At 36.7% G+C, this 19515-nt stretch overlaps 1 protein-coding gene across 3 annotated transcripts in view; it reads left to right on the top strand.

Moving 5' to 3' along the window:
- The first annotated feature begins 984 nt into the window (after window positions 1-984).
- The window catches only part of LOC105389905, a 38145-nt gene continuing 19614 nt past the window's right edge, over window positions 985-19515 (top strand). Inside the window, exons 1-4 of one of the 3 annotated variants that reach the window (XM_048627569.1) lie at window positions 985-1129; window positions 5224-5296; window positions 6179-6527; window positions 11175-11322. In XM_048627569.1, coding sequence (XP_048483526.1) covers window positions 5231-5296; window positions 6179-6527; window positions 11175-11322 — 563 coding nt within the window. In that variant the 5' untranslated portion in view covers window positions 985-1129; window positions 5224-5230. Of the gene's footprint in view, window positions 1232-1264; window positions 1417-5223; window positions 5297-6178; window positions 6528-11174; window positions 11323-19515 lie in introns of those variants that run through there. The other 2 variants (XM_038105965.2, XM_038105964.2) reach the window with 2 other exon arrangements.

Here is a 19515-nt window from a genome sequence, read left to right as displayed (position 1 = left end):
ATTCGCTACTTTTCAGCATGGAAGTACTTACGGGTACTTATTACTTTTTTTTGCCGGATGTGAATTCAACCATATGCAATAACTAGCTGTTATATTATAAATAATAGTTTGTACCAATAAGACAGCCTTGTACCAGTTGTACCATTTATGACATCTTCCGTCCCCTCAGAAGAATGCAGCTCATAAAAAACAACAGGCCGAATGCCATCTATTGGTCGATTTTGGAACTTTTAAACGTCAAAAGAAAATCTCTCTAGTGTTGCGTGTTGTGTCCTCAACGCGAATGTGGCGCCCTTAATACAGGGTTTTTATATGGTTCGGCTATAACACTAATGTGAGATTTTTTTTTGACGTTTAAAGGTTCCAAAATCGACCAATAGATGGCATCCGGCCTGTCGTTTTTTATGAGCTGCATTCTTCTGAGGGGACGGATACCGACGGAAGATGTCATAAATAGTACAAAGCTGTCTAAAAAAACTAGTTAAAACTTAATATTATGCATAATATAACAGCTAGTTATTGCATATGGTTGAATTCACATCCATTGGGTTTTTGTATTGGCTGAAAGGACTGGAATCCATGCCGGCTAAAAAAAAATGCAGTGCTGTTGAGTATGAAGTTTTACTAGCGCCATCTATAATCGGTTTTTTTCTATGGTTATTGTCTATGGTTGAAAATCTCCCATTATTTTAGTGTTTTTCCTTTATGTTTAGTTGTAAAATTGACTAAATACCTACAATTTACTAAAGGTTGTCTGGACCTGGTAGAAATTGCTTTAAGCTATGTCTAAAGCCGCCTTTTTGTAGGTACTATTTTATTTATAAGTTGTGAAGTGTAATATTGACTTTAATGGTGCAACATAAACATAACCTATTCTATAATAATATATATTATTCTATTAATTTTTTACTGTTTGGTATAAAATAAATAAAAAATATTAACAGTAGGGAGTCCTTATTCTGAGTTTAGTCCACGTATTCATTGCACTTTATGTGAGGTGGCAACACTGTCTGTGGCAACACCTTCAAGCCTTCAAGTTCTAACTTTATTTTGGTACTTTTTACGTTTTGTTTCCGTTGTTTCGTGCGTGTTGTCAGAGAGCTGGATATTTTATTTCATTACTTTATTGGTGAGTTAATGTTTATTGTTTATTTCATTTCATTGTACGATAGCCGATAGGATAGTAGCGCACTCAGTGACATCGAAGGTGATTTGATTACCGTTTTCTAATGTAAGTGTTCCCAGTTATGTTATCTATGTGTTATCTACGTAAGTACCTACTTCAAAATAATTTGATAGGACGCCGGCGAACCGTTGTACACTACCCAGTAGGAGCCTACATTAAACAACTGAACAGTGAAGAGAACTCTTTATCTAACTGATAGGTTGGTTTAAAGATATTCAATCGGTTTCTTGGTAAGTGGATAATTATTATAAGATGTGTTCTAATTAAAATGCGTTTCAAAGATTTAAATGAGCCAAAGACCCTTTGAAGTAAAAACTATGAGCTCTTCACAATCAAGGCTTTGAACTTGGCTTGGGTCACGTTGGAACTGCATTGCACGGTACAATGTACATGTTTGTTATTTCATAGGAGAATTACAAAAGAAAACATTCAATGCACTAACATAATTTTTCCAATGCTCTGGTGATATCTGTGTCATTCAGCAGATACTTGCAAAGTATGAGGAGTATTATCAGGTGTGACATAGCCTTGAGGCATGGCCGCTGCACAGAGATTGCATCAGTTATTCTATGCCTGAGTGTGGCCATCTCAGATAGGTTCAGAGTTTCCCATATATTAACACCCTTCACATGTGGATGGCTGCAATAAAGGAGCCTACATGAGTTGTATAAAAACTGTAGATAGATAGAGTAAAATTTATTTGTACACCGAGAAATAATTTGCAATTTTACATGACCATTTCATGGGTCTCCTTCCAATGAAGGATGGGTTTAGGCCTAGTCCACCATGCTGGACAAGCTCGATCTGTACAAGTTCTTTTTGTTAGTTAAGTATTGTTCATGTCATGTATCAACTGTCAGTGGATCACAAAATTAATGTTTTTGTACTGGGCTGGCCAATGTAGCTTGTTTGCTGACTGTACATAGATAATCAATAATAGATGTATGATTTACTTTTCACCGTCCATGAACCAAAGCAAAAGCCATTAAAAGTGGCCTTAGTGTCACCAAATAGAATAGAAAATAATATGGCAGGTGCTCCAAGTCTGATCAAAAAGCACAATGCTCTCTGTTTCCATGTCATTGCCAATGGTGAAATCATTTATTTCCTATGTGTACTCATTAACAAACAGTTATAGAAGTAATTACTATGAATTCACTTTTGCATTCAATATTTGGAAATAATAATAATATATTAGCTGGAATACTGGCATGTAATGGTGAAAACTCATCCACTGAGCAGCCATTGGGCACTTATATGACACAGTGAAACAGCATTTAAATAGTTATAATAATTTGACTAGTCGCCACAAGCATAGAATAACAACTACTAGTACTGTACTTGTTATTCTATGCCACAAGTCTTCATTAGAGGGGGATTTTGAGTTGATAGTTATGTTTATTTAATCCTTTATTGCACAAATATAAAAATACTGTAATATTTAATAAGGAAAGGTGTGGAAGGAAAAAGGGGAGGCCTTTGCCCAGCAGTGGGAAACCAAATAATAGGCTATTTTTTTTTTACAAAAAATATTATTTTAGTTTTAATGTTTTTTGCCTTTGGCATGGGGGGCCTTAGTTTAACTGGTAAAATTGCTGGAAATGACAGACTCTATCAAGGAACATAAGTACATCTCGTAAGAGAAGAGGCCGTCTTTATCTATCGCCCATGGAAGTCATACATATCTACTCATCACCCTTTTCGTTTGATGAACATCACACCAAACCATAGGTAGTAGATGTGCTTGGCGATTAATTGCGACTTTACTTTAGTCTTTTCTTCTCATTCTGATTTTCTGGAAAAAAAACTTCGTAAATAGGCCGCTGATCCTATTACTCCTCTTGTGTTTATATCTTGAATTAGGTACTTATATCTCATTTTTCTGAGCAATAAAGACATAAACTGAGCGTTCAGTTGCAGAAAGGGACTAATGTCGACCTTAAATGTATAGCTGCCTTGCCTTGCTTTGACAGTAGGACAGAGAGAGAAGGACTTAGGTAGATTTAATGCCGACATTAGCTTTATGTTCCTTTCTGCAGCGTAGAGTATCTATCTTATCGAAATTATGGCCATATCCGACATAGATAAGGCTATAATTATGTCTCAACTGTATTCAGCTCGGTTACACCATCGTCGCAGGCATCTGGTTGATTCTCCTTTTTGGTTGAATCACTAGCTCGTTTACTGAATGACTCTATTCAGTTGTATGACTAGGCCGAACGTTGATTGAACTAGCGTCACAAAACGTCCAACTAGTTAGCGGATTTTAACATAGCCATTTGAATAGCGCGGACTTAAAATCAGTCAGGTGATAAAATTGATTTCATTTTTTTACACTGCGGCGCTAGTAGTCACCAAAACAAATATGGCGTAAAACAGCTGGCACAAAAAGCACCTGTATTGATATTTTTTCTAATAAATTAGCTTATAAGGGCGTGTTTTTGGTAAAATAGTGTGACCGCATGGATTTACCTATTGTACTCGTAACGCCACCGCCGGCTACTTTTAAGGAAAGAATTGAGGTAAAACTGGCTAACAAAATCAGGGTACGTTGATTGTTAATGTTCAGTTAATTTGTGAGATAAGAGCTTTGTAACAAAGTGTTATTGTTGACTCTTGTGTGTGGTAAACATGAATGTTTACCTTAAGCAAACATTACAAAGTCGGCTATATCCCATTCAACGACTTCGCTGAGCGACGTCCAGTCAAGACGTCGAACATTACATTCAACCGCTTGAAGAGTTGTCCTTTAGTCATACAACTGAATAGCGTCATTCAATGAACGAGCTAGTGATTCAACCAAAAAGGAGATTCAACCAGATGCCTGCGACATATACACACTCAAGAGCAATGAAACAGTTCCAGTGAGACTCCTAGTGTTACTCCTAAACGGAAAAGGCAAGCTAATGATGCCGTTTGCTATATTGAAGTATATTATATGTAACAGCTCATAAGAATTGCCAACCAAAAACAAAAATTTTAATTAAGTAGGTACTTGTATTAGAAAAATAAGTTATTTAGTGTCGAAATTTTGTAAGTGGAACTTTTTTTATTGCTGGTGAGTGTATTGGTATGTCATTGATATTATCATGTTTTGATTTCAATAGATAGTGAATATGTCGCAGGCATTTTGTAAGATCAAGCCGTTTACATACGGCGTCGTCAGTTTACAAACGCTCGCTGTTTTGTAATATGCCGAAGGCAAAATGTATATTGCCGTGTCATTTTATAGTATGCCACAACATTTAATTGACAATCCATACGCCGTTTACATAATGCCGCGGCAAATTGAAGAATTTAGTTCTGGTTCTTACCACGCGCGGCGCTGTCGATCACAACAACAAAAATTGCGTCAAGTAGTGGTTCTGTGACTCAATAAATACTCAAAACAGTGCAAATATTACAAGTGTAGAAGCATTTTCACCAAATAATTGTGACTTCAAAGTCATTTATTACAGTACAGGAGCAGTAAAAAGGCCGTAGACAAACGACAAAGTTTTTGAGGTTATCCCGCACCTAAAAACTACTACGTTATCCATAAATTCCGGCGTACGGAGGACACATGCAGGATATTAATTTAGAGCTTCATAAATTATTTACTAAAGGGTTTAGCGTTTTCCTAAGTTTAGTGCATTCGGGCACCTAGTGTTTGTTTTTATCTAGAAATGCCTAGTTTTATTGTTTTGTATATCTTTTTATTAAATATTTAAACTTATGTAGTACCTGCTTAGGTACCTACTTTAGAAAACAAAAGTAAAAAGTCTTACTTAAAATCCTGAAATAAAATCTGATTTTTCCATTTGTTCAAAGTTCAAACTGTGTTTTATCATGGTCACCCTAAAACTGCAATTAACGTCGAAATAAGGACGATTGAACGAGTTATCAATATGCCTTCGGCAAATTACAAAACAGCGAGCGTTTGTAAACTGACGACGCCGTATGTAAACGGCGAGATCTTACAAATTGCCTGCGACAAATACACAGGAATCGAATAGACTATAATTACTATACTAATGTGCATTTTATTGCATTTCCAGTGCCGTGATGCCGGTCCAACACATGAAGCTTTTGGCTTTTGATAAAATGACCGTGGACACCAGCCTTGCAAAGGTAATTGAATTAAAATATATAGCGTTTTCTTATGGCCAACACACCATCTTCCGACTTCTTCATCAAACATATTTCTTCCACTGATAAAACACTGATGATGATGGTTAAACAGCATCGCATAATAATACTTAATATGACCGTTACGTAAAGGGATCGCCTCTTTTTCTTCTGTCAACCTGTATGTAGGTATACGCGAACTTTCGCGTGCTCGCTGTTTGACAGAATTAGCATTGCAAGAGGCGATCACTACGTTACTGTTATATTATGTGCGGTGACCATTAGATTGATAAGCTCGTAATAAGTGTTCTTTTCCTCTGTTGATTGCTAATGTGTCGGAGGTGGGGAGTAAAGTATGCTGTCAACACACCATTAGGGTGCATTACTAGTTTTAAGCTTGAACTTATATATTTTTATTGCATGTTGTGTAATGTACCTGTTGTGTGATGCCAATAAATAAATAAATAAAAGTAAATTCCGAGGATCGTGAGCTGTGCTCAAGGGTCTGTGTAGCAGTGGACGACCATGGGAACCCCGCGGGATCATTCAACAGATCCTCCCTAGAGCTGACCAATCCTAACTAATATTATAAATGCAAAAGTAACTGTGTCTGTCTGTCTGTTACTCTTTCACGCTAAAGCTACTGAACGGATTTGAATGAAATTTGTTATACATATGGTATAGATACACAGTATAGACCCTGGGAAAGAACATAGGCTACTTTTTATCCCGAAATTCCCACAGGAAAACTTTTTTAGGCGAAGCGAAGCTCGTGGGAACAGCTAGTCTGTATATCCCTGTCCAAAGTGGCCAAAATGATGCCGACATACGAAAGTAGATGGTTAAGTGTGAAATTAAGTTAAATAACATCTTTTAATTTTTCAGGACTATTTACAAAAATATAAGGTCTTTCTACCACTGGGAATAGAGGCGGAGGAAACTGACATTGTACATGATAGCTATGGGTCAAAAATAACAACCGTTGAAAGGATTTCCGTAAGGATTATAACAAGCGAAAAAATCCTTCATCAGGATGAAATAAAGCCCTGTTTACAAAATGTGGCAAAGAAAGTAAAGGAAAACTCTGACTTGTTTGCTCAGCTCGAGTATCTCATACGGAAAACAAACGTGGAAGATGTAAAAACTTTCGATGTGATGTTAATCGCGAAAAGATTTGAATATTACGCCTCTTTAAAACCTTTTGATCTTGATTTAGAGGAAAATAGAATCCGAGGTATGTATTTGTAATAGCACAATGCAAAGAATGCTAAATTAAAAAACACCCCCTCATGAAAGCTAGGCCGAGCCTGCGCGGGTCTCTGTAGTTTTACAGAAAACGAATGATCAAGAATGTGCGATCACAGGATTCGATACTATTTTCGAAACTACACCAATTAATATATAGTACTTATATAAAATAGTATTTCAATAAAATTTTAATTACATTTTTTACTCATGCGCCATAGAGCAATGGCCATTCTCATTTGCCTTACATTTTGACAGTGACAGTTGACAATACGCAACGTAAACGGAGGTTTCGATTCTTATAATCGCTGCACAGTGCTATTATTAGATATTGTCAACTGTCACTGTCAATATGTAAGGCAAATTTGTTAGTTCCAAAAGTGACTACGTTGGCGCCGTTATTTTTCTGTATGATTGTGTAGTATCAAAAATAGTATCGAATTGCCACGTAAGCCCGTGATAGGACCTCTGTCACGCAATCTGTACGTGACGAAACGAGATAGAGTCGTGGTTACAGCAGCAGTATTCTGAAACTTTGTTTTTTGTAAGCTAAAGTGACCCTATAGCCCGGTTAGATCCGTCCGCAATAAACCGCCTGCACCTGGCTCTCTCGAATGGCATAACCTTATCCCCAAGGACCATTGACCATTTCCCACCACAAAGGTCCACTGCGGGTTGATGAGTTCACATATCTATGTATTTTTTTGTATGTTTACTCACGATGTTATGCTTCACCGTAAGAGCGATGGTATATTTACTTAAATTTCCAAAAACTCTGGTACACGTCAGGGCCGGGATTCGAACCCGCGTCTGTGGCGCTTACCCGACTGAACTACCACCGCTCATGACTCCGAAACCGAGCTCACAACACACGATATCAGTACCAGGGATCGAGAGACTGCTCCGAGGCTTCTCGTGAGTGCGAGGTCGCACTGCTGGCCGCTGCGACGATTCCCGTATATTTGTTGTACATGCCCCGCCCGTTGCGTCTGCACGATGCTTCAACGGATCGACGGACAAGGGACGAAGCAGGGGGGAGGGTGATGCGGTGTGGCTGAGATGTTGATGCGACAGCGTGTACCGTGACGTCGTGCGTCGACGCAACGCAGATGTGGCATAGAATGCGTTGTTGTTCCGTTGTGACAACGCGACGCAAAGCACCAATGGGGCCTAGCCCTAATGTGTAAGCACGTGATACAAGCGCACTCTGGCATCGGCAGCTAATTATCGGAATAGAAGAATATGCTATTCTCGTGTAAACCACGGGACACTAAAAAGGTACCTCAGCGTACGATTTTGCCCATTTTGCATTGCAGAAATTAGTGAGCTGCTTATGAAGCTGACTTTTAGTTTTGTGATTTAGTTTTTAAGAAAGCATTTACAGTTCTCCAAAATTGATAATGCGCATAGTAATCATCGTAATTGTTCGGCAAACGGTCGTATTCCCCGAGCGACAGAAGAAGATATTGATGTTGATTCTGAAGGCAGAAATTCAAATTTTAACGCTGTCAAACTAAAAAAATTGCTAGCATAAAATGACATTTACGGAAACAATCATAGAGTCGAATTTTAAACAAAGAAATTAAGGTTTTGACGTCTCTAAATTTAAAATTTCCGCCTTCAGAATCGATATCATTATGTATTTAGAGTGATTACTCTTCGTTTTTTGTCATTCGAAATCCCATACATATTTGATGACTGCAAATTAATACCAACTTTACTTACCCGACATAAGGAAACGTCAAAAATGTAATAACATAGTGGAAGCTCTATAAGTGCATTTTCTTCGTGCAATTTTAGTTGAATTATGTCTTTGGTGCTAAAAGAGATATTGATTTATCAGTAACGAAATTTTCGATTCGATAATTCATAATATTAAAATTTACTTCGAAAATGTTACATTAGGTACTTTTCAAGGATCTTACTGAAGCTGGTGTAAAGATGCAAGGGCGTACCCAGGTAGGGGCAGGGGGGGGCAGCTGCCCCCCCCCCTAGAAGATAAAATAAACTAAAATTTTCCTGCCAAGTGGGAATTAAAATTTTAAACGTGTTACCTACTAACACATTAATAAATGCACCTTAAATCGTAAACCTCGTCACTTAACTTTTTGGCGAAAAAGACTTTTTGGTATCAATAGAAGCGTTTTTTCAAGGCGCATCTTTTCGTATTACTCGTAAATCGATAAAAAACTGAACTCAGAGCAAATTAAGTTCTTTTTTTTCTCCTAACTCCAAGTCATGATTTTTTAATAAAAAAAACCCTGTAACTCCTACTCCTATACAACGAGCTATGTAGGCGAGACGTACATTTTTCTAATAAAACTAGGTTTTTAACTTTGTTTTTATTAAGTACTACATAAATAAATTATAGTACTTAACATTGTTATTGGTCAATTTAAAGTAAAATTTTGCTGTTTATTAGCAACGAATCCTTGGCTCTTCCAACCGATCCCATCACAGCCATTCTCTTCGACTTGACAAAAAAGGTGCTCCATGGAGGGAAATAGAATGCACGGCACTCGTATAGAGGCGATGGACTCCTTTGCGAGGGCCCCCAGATTTGTAAGTAGCCCGTGCACTGCATGGCGTGCAGAGCACCAGCTACTTTTTGATTCCGGGGAACGTCTTGAAATGCTCCGCGAATGACCGATCTGGTGGCTCCCTGCTCATTAGGAGATGGTATGGTGTCAGGAGGGGCGCTGTTTTTAGGCCTAGACGGTGGACCATGCCGAATACGGAAACTTTCGTCTTTGGGATGTCATCCTCGGAGGACGCTCAGCCACCTTCTCTGAGGCATCACCAGAATGCATTGTGCTAATACCGTTTGCGAGCTTGATTTGCAGGACAGTGTTGTATGCCAAGTATAATTGCAGAGGTGTCTAAGACCGACCCCTGTGGAACAACGCAACTGACCTCCTTCTGCGAAAATAAACTCTCTCTCTAACTTAATGTAGCTGTTGGATCTCTGACTATTTGCTGGAGGTAGGAAGGCAATTGATGGTATTCAAGAGTGCCTCTAACGGTACTCCAAGGCAAGCGAAACTATCCCTGCGGTGCCCATCTGCAATAATCTGCATCCGACAGTGAACTAACGCAGAAGAATTTCTACTTATACGTATTGTATAATTTCGTAAGCCAAACTGACAATTCGAAAGGTCAAGATTGTTCAGCTAGGGGTGTCACTAGTTTAAAGAGCTTGTCAGCCTCTTACAGCAGGCAGATGGGTCGGTATACAGAAGAAGAATCTGCAGTACTGTCTCTTCAGGAGCTTTAACGTGGCCTCTTTCCAGTCAGTGGAGATTTCACTGGCACTCAGGCTACGGTTCAACAGACAGATAAACTGATAGACAAACCAGCTCTGAGCGCCAGCACCCACACACGGTCTGGTATGCCATCGGGGCTACGAACTATTTTTGTGCTCCGTTCCAAGTCTCAATCTGTCACTCCTTGCTCGTCATTTCCTAGTCCCTGGGAAACAGCGTGCTTACCACTAGGGTTTCAACGGCGACGGCGGGACCATGGACTCAGCTTGCCTAGTACTGATTTATGATCTCTACTGCTTATAAAGATGATTGCTGATTATATAATCATTTTATTAAGTACATCAATAATACTCAAAATTTTAAGTAATAGGTAAAGGTATGGTTTATCTATATTTGAACAGCGTAAGTCCATCATAGAGAGAAGTATTTTGCATAATTGAAGTCCGAAAAACTCGTATTTCCAGGAAAAACACGTATCTCCAATATTAGTATTCACATAGAGATTGGCCAAAGGTCGTAAGTCAGTAAAAGTAAGTAAAGTAGCTTATTTTTCATAACGCCGTTGAATCTGCAACAATTTTTTTAGTCCAGTAACAAAAAAACATTAGGGAGTATCCTAAGTAGAAGTACATTTCTCGCGCGGAGTTAGGATGTTTATGATTTAAGGTGATAGCGTGTTACCTACTAATAATACATTGACTCAAACTAATGATAAAATTAATTTTTCATGATTTTTTGTTTAAATAGACCCGACCGACCATCATTTCGAAACAGGTATGAGCTGCCCCTCCCTAGCTGAAATCCTGGGTACGCCCTTGTAAAGATGGATGAAAGAAGGTTTGAATAACACAAGGTTTATATTAGAAGAAGAAAAAATGGATATCAAACACAGGTTTACATAAAAAACTTAAAATCTCAGTTCAAAAGTATTTACAGCACGGATCATTTCACAATAATATTACAATTACAAACTTGGTCTTTGGGTATGGGTGTGGCTATATTGACCAAGTGAAGTATAGTGAAGTCAAGTAAGTAATCATTCGGGTGTTTCCGGTAATACGACATCATCATCAGCCAATAATCATCCACTGCTGGACATAGGCCTCTCCCAAGAAGCGCCACAACACAACACTCGGTACTCGGCGTTCCTCGTCCAACCACTACCGGCTACTTGCATATTTTGACAGCTATGTCGGTAACCTTAGTCCTCTGACGGATAACCTCATTTCTGATACGGGAATACGACAGTTTGCGAAGATCTAAATTTGGAGAACTGTATATTGTTTCATAGCCGACTTTCTCACATACATAGCTATAGGGTGTTTTTTATTGTGACCTTCTCGAACTCAATGTAAGTGGATCTTCTACATCAGTTTCAGTCCCCATCCCTTCCCGTTGCTGCTTGGCTAGACTGGGTTTAGTCGCGTACTGTTTGCATGCGGGAGAGACTGTCCAGCTTGTCTGTGCGCCAGACACGGCCGTGGTGGGCCACCTCTTCACTGAACTATGTTACGAAGCCGGGTAAGTGATGGCACGACACCTCAAATTAATAATAATATTATGGGGAATTATAAAACGAGCGAACAAAAAAAAACTTTGCGACTGATAATGACATACTGTTTTAATAACTTGAGCGGTATGAATTTGAGTAAGCGAAAAATTAACTAAACTGACGACGAATATTGATTTATAATAAAATCCAGAACGAGCTTACAAAAAGTGGACTGTGATAAATCCATTTCAGATATTAAAATTTTATCCGAGCGACTTAATTACTAAGTGAGCGACTGGAAATACAGAGAGGGCAACTTCAATATTAAGATATATTCGATTTTTCTAAGTGAGGTTATACTTAGCGAACTACTAAAAAGTTCACTTTGAGCAAAGTTTTGTATGCTGCTTTATTAATTATTATTGGATACTGATATTCTATTTGAGGGCTTATGTTTTTTATTTTGATACGCTTTTTAATGAAAACTACAGATTTTTAAATGCACTGGCAAAAAGGATCGTGCGACTGTCCCGAATTTTTCAATAGATATGTATGCAAACACGTTTTGGGGCTATCAATTCGGCTCAAACTAACAACACCACCACTGGAAGCAAAATGATACCCATTGGACAAAAAAGAAAACGAGGCCGGCCCAATAAGTCCAAGCCCGCACTTATTTACCAGTGACGATGAGTAGTAGGGCTCCTCATACGTATTAATGCGTCTTATTTAAATTTTTGTTCATTTTATTGAAATAAATGCATGCATATTACTTTATTTTTATGGAGTACATTGTTTTATTTAATTACCCTTATATTTCAATAATAAAATTTCTCAACTAATAGAATAGTGTTTCTTCAAATAGTTATTTCATATTATTTTTATTTTTTAAATGAGAGCTCATTATACTCTGCTCATTAGTGTATTTTTCAAAGTGGTTGTATTCCAAACACTTCATTTAAGATATAATGCCGCTCAGTATAAAAAATACATTTGCCAAATATTGAAAAAAATGCAGGACGTAACGTTGACACTCAAACAAATATTAGGTCGCTCAAATATTATGAAGCTGCTCATTTTGTATTTTAAGTAACTCAAATTAATGTTTGTAAGTGGCTGTTCTCTTGATTTCTCGTCACTCGCAGTCAGTCGCTCACTTAGTAATTCTATAACCCAAATTAATTAATTTTGACACTTAGAACTGTAATTTACAGTCACTCGTTTTATTGCTACCCTAATATTATTATAGGTAGGTTAGAGACCACATTCTATTGCAAAATTTACTTCTCTTTCCATACATCACCATTTAGTTAGGGCAACTGCATGTCATAAGTTAGTCGAGTTGTATAACTACAGGGTGTAGCGTTAATAGTGGTCCAAGCTTAAGGGGGTGATACATCATACAATAACCCATCAAATACCCAAATTAAAAATAATTTTACCTATAGGTCTGTTCAAAAATGTTTTTTTTTTAATATTGGTTGCTAAACTACCGAAACCACAAAATTCCTTCACCTGTAGTAATGTCATGCTTAGTATGGAAATATCGAAATCCGGCTAAACGTTGATCCGCCGAATTGCAAAGCGGCCCTGTTTTGTAATGCGGCCAGCCGTAATGTAAGCGACATATACAGGATGTTCCACTAAGCCGAAACCTTCGAGTTCAGCATGTTATATCTAACACCGAAAATGAAATCAGAATGTCAAAATTTCCGATATACACTTATAGTAACTACTGGTGATGTAACGAATATTCGCATTTTTTTGGATATTCGCATTCGCAAAATTTTGTGCGAATGTATTGCGAATATCCATACTTATTAAAAAAAAATTATTTGAAAATAATGGTTGTTTAACAAAATCTAAATCCATTTGTCTATAACCTTTTTATTACAAGTACCCTCTTAATCACATTTCCAGTCTTACTTTATCATTTGCTATCATTTATTTACTTATGGAAATTAAACTTTAGATAATTGGCCATGCTAACTTTCTGAACAAGAATGGAATGCTTAAAACCATTTCGAGGAATATGCTTTCTGTACAATTTCTAGTTATCAGATTTTAAATTAAGTCTCTATTTTTTAAATTATTCAATAAAAACTAATAACCTTCATTTGACCTTACCATTAGAATTTTTTTGGGATTTATGCAAATAATGCATTTGCCAATTAACAAAGTACTCTGTGGCATTTGGCTACAAAAAAACTGTTAACGTCAAAAGCAAACGTCTAAATCGTGTGTTTATTTATCTTTGCCATTTGTTACAGTTAGAAGTATAAAAATTGATTTAATTTATAGAAATGGCAAAGTAGAAGGAAAGAGAAGGCCTGGAAGGAGGAAATTGAAGTGGCTGTGCAATATTTTAAAGAGTGGACCGGTGTAAAAACCGTGGAAGAAATATTTAAACTAGTAAAGAATAGAGAGCGCTGCAAAGAGAGTTCCAATGGTGGAAAGGCACTACAAGAAGAAGATTTATCTTTTCTACCTTGTTTTGAAACTCTGAAACTCTACTACGAATAAATAATAAACGAGTCGATACTACGATGGCAACAAGAGAGGCTCATTTCGAAAATGCTGCCTCTCGAAATTTGCCTCGAGCTTAACCCCTCGGCTGTCGACCAACCTTTATATGGTGGGCAATAAATAGTCCACATATTATGTCCCGCCATCTCTAAAGATGTTACTGGTCTGCCGTATTTAAGTGAGCGATATTGCCTATGTGAACTACATTTATCTTGCTTTAACCTCAACTAAGTGTAAAAAAAAACGACAAGGATGGCATATAACCTATCGGCTGTTAAATCGGTTCCCAAACCGACCTTTATATCCTTATAAAATCTGGTGCTCGAATCGCCTCATTGAGGCGCGTTATTGAAAAAATATTAAATAATAAAAATGATCAACGAAGCGTATTGTTTTAATTTATTGGTGTAATATAATATTTTGTACTAGTTTTCCTGTACCTCCTGTAGGTTGGCTGGTAGAAAATGCTCTTAGCATTAAGCCCTCATTTTGTACATTTATTTCTTATATTTGTGCAATGTATGGAAAAATCGCCGCGAGTACTAAACAACTCTGGAAACAGTGTTAAAAAAATGTTGTGATGATTGGATAATTCTGTATAATGGCGTATGTGTATCGTTTTTTGAAGGAGCAAATAATATATTAAGTAGGTATGAAGTAAATATACAAATTGTGGTATTTTTCTCCTACATCCCGGAAATAACGATATTGAATGATGAAATATGCAAAATGGCCGCCGACAGGTGAGGGGTTAACAATGTTATGATTTTAGAGTTAGATGACAATGACATTCTACCTCACTGTAACACTTTTGCTTTTTTTTGTAGCGCAGGCAAGGATAAATCCTATAATGCATTTATGTGAAGTTACATACATTCAGCCGGCCAAATTTTAAATAAATATTAAAAATAGTTGTAATGAATAAAATACAAAAATAACGAAATTAGTTTCTCAAAATGGTCTATATTTTCAAAATAAATTATAAAAAATACATATCATAGATTGGTAGCATGGCCAATTCATAGTTTCATAAGACCTAAACATAAATAAACTCTTTGTTTAAGGGTCTGCAATAGGGAATCGAGGGTTGGCATTGTCATAGAATTATGTAGTAAATGATGCTCTACAGCCTTGAAAAAAATCACACAGGTAGTTAAAGAGTCTAGCTAGGTGCTGAATCATTCGAATTTAAGTAAATGATTATGGATAACTGTAAATTAATTTCAGAATATCACGAAAAACCAGGATATCACACTCCCGTATTGTAACAACTGTGTCGTAATTATCAAGAATTGCCATATGATTCTTATCAAATTATAAAGATAAATGCTTGGACTAGGCGCTAAATACCTTGTTTTTAAATAAACACACACCTATTTTGTGTAAATTAATCCCAAACTTGAGCAATTTTTTTCCCTCAAATCTTCATACAAATATCTATGGCGGCTTTCTGTGTTATAAAATCATAAACACAAGTGACGTTTGACTCAGTCGGCCGCTGGCCTCCAAAGAAGGGTCACGTCGGTTTAGGCAGCACTGACAGCTCGCGATCTTTTCGTGTACAGATACAAAATCACTGCACATTGGTTGTCATTGCACTTTTTCAACTTTTATGACACCAACATAATTTGATTTGAAATTGAGGAAGCATAATTCTTAATATTCAATATACATTAAATTAAATTAGATAGTGGGCAATGTTCTCGCTTGGCATTACAGTCTCGTAAAGGTCTGATGAGGAGCAGGAATATAGCGAATGGATCTAAGTGATGACAATACGTAGGAACAATAGGTTAGGATTCAAAAACACAGTCTCATGGTGCTGGTTGAGGTATGGTCTCGTGAGGATCTGATGAGGGCAGGAACAAGGTGGTGACTGAATTTTATTTCAAAGATGTTAATAGCTAAAAGCATCGAGTTTGGGTTATTAAGTATGTTTTTCAGAGAGACAGAAAGATATTTTAGGTTTCCTCTGGATTAGTTAGGTTTTACTAAATTCATTCGTAACGTAAAATTGACAATGAAGGAATTTCTTCTATAGACAGTAGTTACTAAAAAAACCAACGATAGACGGCGGATATGCAGAAGTACCTATCTAGTCACCCTGTCACAGGGTGACTTCGGTTGGTAACTCAGAAAAAATACTATATATGTTATTGCAACAATAATAAAAAAAATCAAGAAAATATTCAAAGTTTCCATCCTCGCTTTTCACGCACACAAATCACAAACTCATGCCTTGTTCTAGGAGCAGGGTCTATCCTAGTGCGTTTCCATGACCACTTTTCACTTGTGTTCCACCGGTTTCGGTGCTCAGCGGAATAGCACCATTGACCATTATTATTCTGAGATATCATCACTTCTTATTCTGAGTTACCCAACATAAAAACACGCTATCTATTGAAATCATTTTTTATTTAGGATTTGTCTATGGTGTGGTCCCCAAATTTAAGGGTAAAAGCAAAATAATAATATTTTATACCTTTTTTATAAAATAATAAATTATATTATTATAATTATAAATTAAATTATAAAGTTTTTTTATAAATAATATTTTATACCTTTTTTATACCTATTATATTAAAAGACCTGTTCAACGATACCCTACCTACACCATCAAAATAACCGGAAAAAATATCAGCCCCAATTTACTTGTATGGGAGAGGGAGTACCCCAATATTTTTTGGGGTACTCCCCATATCTATGGAAAATATCAGCTTGATATCTTTACCCGTTTCTGAGAAAAAGGGCGGTGACAGACAGTCAGTCAGACAGACGGACAACAAAGAGATCTTAAACCTCCTGACCCCGAGAGGTATAAATGTATGCACAGTTCCTAAATTGAAAAAAAATAAATAATTTTAACTACTGAACTGTTTTGTCACTTTGTCAAAGAACAAATTGTTTAAGGGATAGATACTTTATAAAACTTAAAACAGGGATACTCCATAAAACTTTGAATATACGTATTTTTTAAGTATATATTATATTTTTTTTCAATGTCCTACTCATAGCACGCCAGGTGTCAGGAGGCTATCGGTTGCTTTTTTCCTTTTAAGGTACGAAACCCTAAAAATAAAAAAATATATTATTCGGCTACCAAAAAATATACTTACAAACATACATACATACAATCGAATAATATTACACTCCTCCTTCGGCAGTCGGGTAAAAACAAGTGAGACAGGGTGAACCCCTGTCTCACTTGTTTAACAAAAAAAACCTAAACTTAAAAATTAACAAAAAAAACCTTTTTCATAGAAACTTTGATGACACGTGACTTTTTACCATGGAAAACGAATATTTTTTTTCGCGAATTTGCAAAACTCGTAGAACAAAAGTTGTTCAGAATAACCCCTTGAGTCATCCCCTTTCGGCTTAGTATACCCTTAGTATCTACACTTTAATACCTGTAGTTACCTTTCTACAAGTAAGTAAATACTACATTTGTTTAGAAAGGTAATCGGGTTCCGAGGCGTGTTTTGAAACTATACAAGGCCAGAACGCAGAGGGTGGGACTGCTCACGTATAGTTTCAAATTAAAATGGTGCCATGATTTACTTGAAAGTATACAAGGCCATTACGCACTAATAGCGTATATTTTCAAGTAAGTTGGGCCAAAATTATGGCTTGAAAATATACTGCAGCCGTTACCACTGCGTACTAATCGTGTATATTTTCAAGTGCCAAGCGGCAATGGGAGCACTTGAAACTATATGTGATTAGTTACCAGCTAGTAGGTTTTTATATTTAATACCCATAGATAGACAGGGTAGGCTTGATGAAAAATATGTCTCTAATAGGTTTATAGGGTACCTAATACACTCACGAGCAATCAATAAGTCCAAGTTGCAAAATGTCAACACCAAATGACCCCAATTTTAAAAACATTTCATTTAGAATTTGATCAAAATTTACGTTTTTAGTTGGTTATAATAATATTTTGATGCGTTGTTAAATGTACTTTAATATTGCCGACGGCGTCATTAAGCTAGTTTTTTTGGTTCAGGAGCTATCGTCACTGGAACTTTTTTATTTCTCGTGAGTGTAGTAGGTATTACTCTTAATTCATATAAATAATAAGATATTAGTATTCTTACTTGCAAGTATAATGGCTGTTTATATCAATTAAATTAGAGTTTGTTAATCTTTATTTATTAACTTTCTATAGGTATGACAGGCAGAACAAGTAAATTGTAGTCATGTACATTTACCGAAATAGTTAAGTAAATCAGAATCAGCATGTAGGTATAAATTATATGCGACAAGTACGCCAATCAAACAATGTGCGTAATAGCAATGTATATTTTCAAGAACGATTCAGTAAATCCCAACTTGAAAGTATACGCGATTAGTACGCACAAATAGTGTATGCATATAGAAAGAAAGAAAGAAAATGTTTATTCAGTGCACTGCAAACACACACCAAAAACAAACAGAAAAAAAGTAAAAAGTACACAAAAAATAAAATAAAAACAAGGTAGGTACAGTACAAGGTCCTGAAAACGAAAGTGGATCCTAACTTTTAATTACAATGAAAAATACTTTTCAGTTGGACTGTACAACTACAAATGAAACAAAAACAATAGGTACTTAGGTGTGTGTTGCCAAGCACCGAAACGGACGGCGGCTCAGCTTATGCGGTGATAGGGGTTTATACCTACTACCGCGCTGATTTTCAGCCGCTTCCCCTGTGATGCCACTGACCTAATAAATACATTAAATATATTTATTATATGTGTGTGTACCTATGCATGTTCTGATAGTGAGCGTACACCACAGCTGCCATTGTGAACCCGAGGTTTGCAGGTACATTCCAGTTCAAACCGGTTCGTGTTTTCAGTTCCCTGTCCCCGGGCACGCGGCTTTCAGATACAGATCACGCGACGCTGCCGCGCTGCACACTCACTACGTGCTAAATTATTGAATAAAGTATGAAATACGATGTGAAAAATGTGAAATGTTAAACTTTAATAAATTATAAGTAATAAGAAGTTATGTGTATGAGGTAAGTAGTCATATATTTCATAATAAATGCTTACAGTCATGTTATTTAAATATTTACCTTCATGGAATTTATTTAGACACGGTGGTTTTATTCTTTTTTGACCTTGTGTACATTTATTCCAGAATTTATGCTGCGAACATAACGAACCACTACTTATGTAGTAGGTAATTACACAAATATGGAGGGATGTTGTTTGAATATTCTGTCTGCACGTCGCGAATAACACTGTTGTAAGTAGATACACCTACTTTAACTGTATATCATCACAACCCATCACTTCCCCGTTGCTGGGGCACGGTTCTCCTTCCAATGAAGGAAGGGTTTAGGCTTAGTCCACCACGGTGGCCTAGTGCGAGTGTATAATATACATAAGTACCTACTGTATGATATATAATAAAACTAAACAAACATGGCGTGTGGCAGGAGACAAAAACAACTATGATTAACAAAAAAATAATAATAATAATAGGTATATATTGATATTTGAAAATGAAATTATTTGTAGGTATATGACATGAGAAACTCGGACGACTGCTATCAATCAGACTTTTGTTTTGCTAGCAAGGATTTTTTGAGCTTAGTCTTAAATGATTGCACGGTTTTCAGGTCGCGCAGACTTGGATCTAACCTATTCCAACAATGAGTGGAGTTGAAGGAGAACGAGCCCATGAATGCTGCAGACTTGTGC

Source organism: Plutella xylostella, chromosome 19, assembly GCF_932276165.1.
Source record: "Plutella xylostella chromosome 19, ilPluXylo3.1, whole genome shotgun sequence".
Taxonomy (NCBI): Eukaryota; Metazoa; Arthropoda; class Insecta; order Lepidoptera; family Plutellidae; genus Plutella; species Plutella xylostella.
The sequence above is the reverse complement of the archived record's forward strand: the minus strand, read 5'-3'. Positions and strand labels throughout refer to the sequence as shown.